The 10093-nt window shown below is 30.3% G+C and overlaps 2 protein-coding genes across 2 annotated transcripts in view; both read right to left on the minus strand.

Annotated features, from left to right (window-relative positions):
- Positions 1-1316, minus strand: part of LOC107460104 ((+)-neomenthol dehydrogenase) — a 2509-nt gene extending 1193 nt beyond the window's left edge. The window contains exons 1-2 of the mRNA XM_016078433.3: positions 929-1316; positions 592-844 (exon numbers count right to left, since the gene is read on the minus strand). Coding sequence (XP_015933919.1) covers positions 592-844; positions 929-957 — 282 coding nt within the window. The 5' untranslated portion in view covers positions 958-1316. The remainder of the gene's footprint in view (positions 1-591; positions 845-928) is intronic.
- Positions 1317-4113: 2797 nt separating this feature from the next.
- LOC107460069 (O-fucosyltransferase 9) overlaps positions 4114-10093 on the minus strand; it is a 9820-nt gene continuing 3840 nt past the window's right edge. Inside the window, exons 7-12 of the mRNA XM_016078390.3 lie at positions 8786-8983; positions 7590-7794; positions 6491-6658; positions 5772-5939; positions 5470-5660; positions 4114-4600 (exon numbers count right to left, since the gene is read on the minus strand). Of these exons, the coding sequence (XP_015933876.1) occupies positions 4426-4600; positions 5470-5660; positions 5772-5939; positions 6491-6658; positions 7590-7794; positions 8786-8983 (1105 nt within the window). The 3' untranslated portion in view covers positions 4114-4425. The remainder of the gene's footprint in view (positions 4601-5469; positions 5661-5771; positions 5940-6490; positions 6659-7589; positions 7795-8785; positions 8984-10093) is intronic.

Here is a 10093-nt window from a genome sequence, read left to right on the forward strand (position 1 = left end):
ATGTAAAGTATTGATTTTCACATCAATTAAAAAAAATGCAACACTGCAAATAGTACTCTTCACTCGGTGTGTTTTCCATATTTTAACATATGGCTTTACCAAACATTATTCATAAGCAAATAGAATTAACAGAATCATTCCAATAAGCTAAATTTTAAAAAGAAAATCTGCCATAAGAGGAATTACTCTTGGAATCAGACACAGAATTTGCTTGATTAAGACCAAGTTTTTATAAAAAGAAAATTCTTGCATATATGCATAAGCCAGATTCCAAGCATTGTTATTTTATAATAAATGTCACTTAGGAAAAAGAAAAAAAAAAGAAGGGGGGACAAAAATAGAAAAGTTCAGAATATTCAGCATTAATCTGGGAAAGTTAAACACTTAAAAAAAAAAGGGTAGAACATTTAAAAAAAAAAAAATGAGAGATGAAGCAACGTTCAGAATATTCAACATCAGTCTGCAAGGCGTTGAACTTTAAGCACTTAAGAAAAAGAGAGTAAATAGAAAAATTAAAAATACAAAAGGATGAAGCAAAAGATCATGATAATTGATATGCAAAGCATTAATCATAAAAATCTTGAAACTTACCAAGATATCAAGTCTTCCAAATTGGAATTTCACAAATTTCACCAATGATGCAATGCTAGAAGAATCAGTTACATCAAGCTGGTGAAAGATCACAAGTTCGTTAGAGAAACCGCACTCTCTCCTCAATTTCTCAACAGCTTCATATCCCCTTTTCTCATCTCTTGCTGTCAGAACAACCTTCACACCATTTGATGCCAACCCTTTAACAGTTTCCAACCCTATCCCTTTGTTTGAACCTGTAACTACTGCATACCTGGGAAACAAGAAAAAATCCAAAATGCCCCTCTAAATTTGTGTTTTTTACAAAAGGGTATTAAAAAAAAGTGAAAGTTGTTACCTTTGTATGGAATCTGCCGCTGAAACCATGGATGCTACGCTGTGCTTTGCTTTTAACTATAGATAGATCATAGATGAGATTTGTTTGAACAATGGAGAGAGATTGCTAGTAATATTTATGGAATCCGATGACGGCTATAAAATAATATAGAACTGAATTTTGCTTAGGATATAAAATTAAAAAAATGAATAAAGAAAATAAAAATAAAATTGATTGATCTAATTATTATATAGTCAATTGAGTTGTGAACAGTTTTCTTCTTCAAGTATCATCGCATTTACTTTGACCATTTATTAGTGATGTGGATGTTGCCGTTCATCACAATTCACAAATTAAATCTAACGCTTCTAGATTGTCTTTTTTGTGTACACATTCATGATTCATGATTCACCCTTGTTTCTAGATTATCTTAAATGTCAATTATTCACCTTTTCTAAATAACTATGTACTAATGTCTAATAACTAATAAAGGTAAAGGTGAAGATAGGAACAAACGGAAACATCACTGGATTACAAAAATAAATTTTTTACTTAATATTTTTATTCGTCTTTTATGGCTTTTAAGTTTTAATCTTATCCACCGTAAACGACTTTTTCTCCTTTAAATATTTAATATTTTAAATGAATATTCATTTGCTTAGAAGTAATATTTAATTATTTTTTAATAAAGTAATTTAACCCACTTTGATTGACTGTCTTTTTCGTTACTAAAAGACTTCGAATATGGTTAGTTAAAATTTTATTTGCTTGTTATATATATATATAGATCACTGGATTAGTTTACCTAACTATAAACAGAAAACAAGGTTTTAAAGAGCTATGTTCCACGTTCAAACATTTTTTTATTTAAGTTTTATTTAAGTAGATCAAATACCAACAAAAATTACTTTTATTAATTTTTTTTCTCCCCTTAGTCCCTTAGACTTTTTTATTATCTTCTTCTTCTTTTAAATATACACATATGTCATCTTTTTCTTTTTTCAAATTCACATATGCCTCCTCATCTTCTTCTTTCTCCTCCTGCATGCATATTCTTTTTCTACTCCTCCTTTTCTTTTGTTATTATCATCACCAACAATACAAATTATTTTTTCGATTGAATTGAATGGAATACCATTGCTAAATTGAATTAAATTGAATGGATGTAAGTGTTCTGAATCTGAATTGAATTGAATTGAATTAATAATCTCTAAATTATAGATAGAGGTGTTTCGAATTTGATTTTATATAATGGATTATGTTTTGTTCACTCAGTGTTATACAATTATTTCACCATGAGTACCTGTTCGGTTCATTATGAAGAAAGCTGTTCGAATTTGAATTTATATAATAGATTATGTTTCGTTCATTTAGTACTATACAATTGTTTTACCATAATAACATGTTTGGTTCATTTCTGTTTTGCACAATTCAAAACTCTTTCTCATCATCTTCTACTGCTTCTTCACCAGGGAGAGAAGGAGGAAAAGACAAAAAGATACAACAGCAACAACAATAAAAGAATGACGATCGGGGAAAAACACATGAAGAAGAAGGAACGTGAAAAAGAAGGAGGAGAATGAGGAGAGGAACGCAAAGAAGAAGAAGACGCTCCGTGCGTAAACGAACGTGAGAAGAAAAAGAAGCATGAGGAAAGAAAAAAATGGAAAAAGTGCATGACCTAAAATTGTTTGGATGAACTTAAATGACAAAATTATTTGGATGTGGAGAATATCTCAAATTTTTAATTGTTTTATGTTTTATGTTTTTAACTTTGTCCTCGGTAAATAACTTTTCCTCCTTTAAATATTTAATATTTTAAATGAATATTCATTTGCTTACAAGTAATATTTAATTAATTTTTAGGGTAAAATATTAAATTGATTCTCTTTATTTGGGTGTAATTCTATTTTTGTTCTTAAGATTTAAAGTGTCATATTTGAATCCAAAAAAATTATTTTGCTTGAATGTAGCATACCGTGAAGTCAAAGTTAAATAATTAACGGAATGTTTTACATGACTACAGTACAAGAACAAGGTCGATAATCTAGAGAACAAATACAAGCTCCTAAGACATAAATGGATGCATCATTACATTTATTTATTATTTTTTTACAATTTAAATGAAATATTTTCTATAAAACTAAGGAAAATGATAAATAAATTTTGATACATCCACAGTTGATTTTGTGCCTTTAGAGTTTATACTTGTTCTCCAAATTATCGACCTTGTTCGTGTACTACTGTTATGTAGGGCATGCCGTTAATTATTTAACTTTGACTTCAGGGTGGAATTACATTGAAACTAAATAAAACTTTTTTGAATTCAAATATGACACTTTGAACCTTAAGAACTAAACCAGAATTACACCTAAATATAAAGGATCAATTTAATATTTTACCTTAATTTTTAATATATTAGATATATTAGTTTTACCCGTTTTGATTGACTGCTTTTTTCTGATAATACTAAAAAACTTCGAATATGATTAGTTAAAATTTTCCTTGCTTGTTACTATACTATACTTATATATAAGAAAATTTTTAAATAAACTGATATTTCAGTAATTTTTAATCGTCAATTTTAATTATAAAAAATATATAATTAAGAATAGGTTTTGATTAGTACGTGAGTATAGTCGAAATTTTCATGCATAATTTTTTGTTTAAATTTGTGTGCTTCAAAATATGTGGATGTTTATTATTTTTTTTTATTAAGAGTAGGTTTTGACTTAATCAATACTTCAAATTGTATTAAGAAAAATTATACTGAAACAGTCAAATTTTTTTGGATAACGTATGCTTTTTTATTTTTAATATTTATAATTTTTTTAAAAAAATACATATAACTATTAGTTTCATTTAATTTGCAGGCAAAAATAAAAGTATACATATTAAAATACAAATACACATTGAAAATAAATTAAATCACATATATTTAGATATAAATAAACTAATAATTAATTTTAGTGTACAAATAATATTTTTGTAAAAATTTTGATATAAGCACTATATAGTTGTAATGGTAGCTGTAACAATATATAATGCAACCTGAAAATATTCTCATGCTGCCACTCCACAAACTTTTACCACGAAATCCAATGCAATGTATCAGATCAAAACTTAGAATGCCATTATTGGAAGTAGTCATTTAGACAGCTCATACAAATATCAATTATCTCTAATTGGTAAATCAAGAACCAAGATTATAAGCCTTCAATATAGCCTTCACGCAATTAAATTGCCATGCTAAACTCAGCGGTCAGCAGGGATCCAAGAATAATTCATGATGCAATCTAACGTGTCTGTGCAGGTTTACAATTATTTAGTGTACACTTAAGTGCCATTTGTTGCACTTAAATGAAAATAACAATTAACACTTAATTTGTGGACTTTTTATAAGCTTTTACTTAAAATAACTCTACCATATTTTAAAAGAAAAAAGAAAATCGAACTAAATTATAAAAAAAATAAATTACAGGTATTGAACGTATTCCTAAAAGGCCATATATTTACACTCAAAACATCATACATTTCCTAGAGCTACAATTTCTACTTCTTGCTTCTTCCTGTTTACACATGCAATCTGGCATGGGAAACGTATAAAGAGAAGCACCAGGCTTTTTCAACTCGATGCCCTTTTGATCACTGTGATGAAGCATGTCTTTCATTTGTTGTTTGAAAACTTCCCACCTGCATAATTATGCATAAATTAAAACATCGAGTTATGAGAATGGAAGTTATCAATATTGAAATAAAAGATAAGTAACTTGAGGATGCTTGGCAGCCTGGAAGAACAGTAACATCAACATTTATAGAAATAAGTGATAAATAACATCGAATTCGTTTTGAGACAAGCATCCAAATCATAACAAGGGTGAAATATTATCTTCTAAACTGTGCCATTAGTCATAATAAGTTAATAGCCACTGGCTAAGTATTAGTTTGTCTTGAGAAAGGAGTTCTAATCTGCCTAAAAAGGATAAAATCAACCAAATGTGTATGCAGCAATTATTTTTAATAAATATTAATAAACCTCAACAAAAATATAAACATAACATTATCTATCTATAAAGCATTGCAGGAAAAAGCCAAATGAAAACAAAGATTGCCCAGTGTCTTCACATATACAGAATAAAAGACAACGCAGAAGCGTTACCCTAACCCATGGCAAGGTTGCATAAAATCAATGCTAAACATTTTAAAGAGTACTACCATCATTGGAGTTAAAGAATGTATCTTTATCTAACAGTTTAAATTTTTGAGACATAATTTTAGAGCCTCTATCACCAAGTAGGATCTCTTTTTAATCAATTATGTTCCTCTATTCAAATATACCTTCAAGGAGAGATAGTTCACATCAAGAAGGTATGCACACGCAACTACCCTGCTAGAAGCAACAAGAAACTTCTAAAACCAATGCTAACCATAATGATGATTATTCATTATTCAACCATCTCTGTTTCATCACATTATACTGAATGTATTACCAAACACATCTCTTGCTGCCCACATCAACTGAAAATGCAAATACAAACCAAGAAAGAGAGCCAAAGTTGTACCTTATGTTAGGATTATCGAATAGTAGAGCCAATTTTCGCTTATCAGGTTTAATTGTCTTTGCATGTCCTCCATATATATAGCGTCTGTGACCCATCAAGAAGTGTGGAAAATTTCCACCCTGGGTTGTAACAAAGACTTCACTGTGTAGGCAAACGGTATAATCAAGAGCAGCCAACCTAGAAGAGTAGCCCTGCCTCATAAATGTGTTGCAGATATTTACTTCTTAATGAAATCATCTTTCATTTCTATACAATATAATATGGATTTTTCTTGATCTATGCATAGTTCGATTCACAAATACCATGAATTGAGCAAGCTCTTCTGGAGTAGCCAGTGTATTCTTGGTTTGTAATCGTGGAAACATCTGTCTGAGTGGTGCCATGTACTTCTGTGCTTTATATATCTTTCCTGCTGCAACATATACGGAGGTTGTATTATCATAACCCATTCCTCTAAGCATCATTCCCACCTACAGCATCAAACAAAATTGAGCAATGAATATCAGAATGATCACACATACTATTCTTACAGCAAGATTCACCCAAGCAATTGAGCCAATAAAAACATATTAGTAGTCACATACAACATGTCTTCAAGGGGATTTCTCCTGTGCATAAAAATGGAATATGCAATTATCATTGCTCAAATAAAAATATCATGTCGTCCTTTGAGTTTTCTATTTGAATTTTTCATTTGATAACTAGTTTATGAAAGGTAAATTTTGGGCATAACTCCATCCAAAGAACTGGCTTGAGGGAGGAGGGCCAAGAAATCGTAAAGCCAAATTTTGACAATATCCTTAAGTAATGTAAAACTTAACACGCCCACTCAGAATGTTTACAGTTCTCTGCATGCATCCCGTATCTTGGCTATTTTCTATACGAGGGTTTAAGGGAAATAAAGAAGAAACACGAGAAGCAAAAACTTCAGATCATTTGCAAAGATAACAATTTTGCCAAAAATATAACAAAGCACACCAATGCATACTTAAAGGAAGAAATGAATTTGTAATCTGTATACCTCCAAAGGAGTCAATGGGCATCTTCCATCAACCCGATTTACACCAGGCTTTATTACCCTATGTCTTCTCCTGAATTTGCCTCGCCAACTCCTTTCGCGAGCAATATCCATTTCATGCTTCTCCTCCTCCCCACCGTCATACTCACAGCATGAAAATGCAACCATATCCTTTATACAGATAACCACTATTAATTATGATACATAATTAATGTACAAAGAATTAACTAAAGAAACATCAGTAACTTCTATAAAGATTTGACATAGTATATTACTCAACATATAAAAAAAAAAAAACAAAAAAAATGATATTATAAATGTGGGTAAACTACCAAAATGATACTCAAAAGTTCATATCACCCATAAAAATAACCCCGAAAGATACCAATGACAAATAAACCCCCATGATATTTAAAAATGTGACAAAAATAACCAGATATTAAATATATATTTTCAAAAAAGCTTTAGAGATCAGAGTTTAATGCAATTTTTTGCAACCACTATTAGAAAGATCGACTTTTTATTCTTAAAATTTGGTGATTTTACACCAAGTGAATTTTTATTTTTTTCTGTGAATGATTCAAATGCTTTAATAGATTTTACGGAAAAAAAAAAGGCTAGAAATTGAATTTTACTACAATTTTTTATATCCACCTTCTAAATAATTATCTAAATGATTACACAAAAACTTGAATCAAATGGACAATTGCTAAATACAAAAGTTGTTTGGCACTTATAAATATTTTTGGTTTTTTTTGTCATGTTTCTAAATTATTAGAGGTTGGTTTGTCGTTCGTATCTTTCAATATTATTTTTGACAACGGCATGAATTATCAGGTACCATTTTGGTAGTTTACCCATATAAATGTAATCAACTTGCTCCAAATACATAAATACTAAAGCTAAATTAGAATAAATAAATTAGTCAAATCCAAACAAAAGAAAAATTAATAAGCTAAAATCCCAATCAAAAAAATTAATAAGAAAAAATATCTTAGTCATTATAAATTAAAAAATAAAAAATCAATCATCATAAGTAAAATATACTTAAAATTATGCATAAGAAACATAGCTAGCTAACCGAAACATTTTAGAATATCACCTCCTCAAATCGAAGATGCACAGAAACATATTTCCCTCCACTGTGGGAGCTATGTTCAACCATCCGATTAACCATGCTTTCTGCAAGTGTTCTTATAGATTCTGAAAATCTGAGAGCTCCAAAATTGGCAAAGCACCTAAGCTCTTGAATTTTTGAGGGTACATCCTGAGCTAATCTGTTGGAGAAAGGTGCAATGCGAATAGCTCTGTAGCAAGTATGAACAAATCCCTCTTAGAAGCCTTAGACAACATATGGAGAAAATCATGTCTGCAAAGGGCATAAATTAACACTTAACAGTACTAATAAAGAACCACGGCAATTGACAAGAACTACTTTTCTTATGAAGAGAATCTTTTATAGCATGCGTATAAGGAAGTAACAATAAGCCTGCATTTGTTCCTGGTCAGCAAAGGAATCAGCAAAGGAATGACACAAAAGCCATGAAGCAATAATAACTGCGTGACTCTTTAGGAAATAGGAATTTAAATTCGGAGCACCAAGACATGCTGTCATTTATATATAATATAAATGCATCATTTCTGCTTTCATGTTCTACTTCCTGTATATACATGTGCATTCATGCCTTTAAAAGCCTACGCCAACTTATATATACCTAATCAACAAAACCTTATCTAACAGCCTACCCATTGTCAGCATAAAGGAAACAACAAAATAAACGCCCAGCCTAAATTTTTAAAAGAATATGAGATTTCAATAACATAACTCTGCAAACAACACATTAGTTGAATCAAGCAAAGTATGGTCATCAAGCTTACACAATACTTTCATCTATGAGATTTTTGGAAAAGATGGCAGGTACCGTAAAGTTTTTCAAGATAAGTCAAGGGGGGGAATTCGTATTTACATGTACTCGTTTGGATCCTGAAAATCAGGTATTTATTTCTGTGTATTTGGTTATTTTTCTTATATTGCTTCCATTAATTGTGACTTCATTATGTTGAGTGGGTTTTAGTACTTTGTTCCCTGCAAATAATCCTACTTAAATTAAACATATTCAGTTATCAAAATATTGATGAGTGAAGAGACTACATGTAAACATTAGGAATATATTACATTTGTTCTATCTTCTATTAGAATATTATTTGACATTTTAGCATTTGGAAAACTTGAAATTGTCACTGGGAAGAATTGGAGGCCAACCAATGGTGAGGAAACAGAGGGGGAAAAAAACGCACCCCATTTCTAATAGTTGAGGAAGCACCTTCTGAAGATAGTGAGCAGGACTAGACCAAGCTTTAACTCTAAGATTGACAATATTACTTATGTTATTATTGAACCTCTGAAGTATGTCACTTGGGAGCTCTCTTACCACATGCACACGATTTCCAAGTGTTTCTATGAAGAAATCTTCATCAAAAATGTCACCAAAGTTGCTGCCAGACATCAAAAGAAAAATATCAACACATAAACAAGTTCAGAAGTATTCATATGGACTAGAAAATAACTGCCATTAACTTGGATTACATAACATGATAAACAAAATATCTATGAGAACTTTTATGTAATTATTTATAGAATTAAAATCTACGTAAACGTGTTCCAGATATGCGGACACATAACTGAGATTGCAGTATTGCACTTTAGATGTGTTAATTATGCACAGCAAGGGATTGATTTTCTCTTTTCTTCTTTTTTAGTAAGAAAAACAAATCGTCAAGAAGATAGTAGACATATGATGACACAAGGTGTAAAATCATCCAATCAAAAAGTGTTTCTTTAAATGCTGTAGGATATCCCTTGGTGACCAATGTGTTAAGACTTTCAATTCAACATTTGTGGTAGAAGCTTTGCATATGTAGTAATATTGTAATAAGTTTACATAACGTCCAAAGTTCAGAATATTAAAATGGATTGCCTTAAGAATGAATGGTACTACAACTCATTTCGGTACAAGAAGTTTGTCTACTTATACAATTTTCTACATGACCAAGGTCAATTAATTATTTCATCTTAAGTATGTGTTTTAATGGTTTTCACAGTTACTTTTATATGGGAAGAGTACACCAATTTATAGATAGATATGAAATACAGAGAATGAAGGTCATAAGTAAGAAAGAATCTACTTTAGAAAAATACAAGGATGCTCTAACTAATACTTAGTCTCATAAAGGATTCAGATGTGAAAGATTTTCCATTACTAAAGATTGGTTTTGTTTGGATAGTTCCTTCCAAGGCAAACATTTTTCAATCCTCAAATTTGAAGTCCATGTCAATGATTTTATTTAAAGGGCAATCAAAGAACAAGATGATCTTCCATCTACCCTATGTCACCAGTATTATTTGCAAGTTAAAGGTAGACATATAGGAAGCAGAATGAGAAAACATGGAAAATTATCAAACTAGAGATTCTAAACATCTTTACTCCTGTATAAACTATAAAGTTGTTGGACCTCATTAGCTACCTTTTGGTCACATTTCTATGGACTTTTATACCCTTGATACAAATATGGTCATATATCAGTTTTATAGTTTTTCTTTGTTTA

Source organism: Arachis duranensis, chromosome 8 (genome assembly GCF_000817695.3).
Source record: "Arachis duranensis cultivar V14167 chromosome 8, aradu.V14167.gnm2.J7QH, whole genome shotgun sequence".
NCBI classification, from domain to species: domain Eukaryota; kingdom Viridiplantae; phylum Streptophyta; class Magnoliopsida; order Fabales; family Fabaceae; genus Arachis; species Arachis duranensis.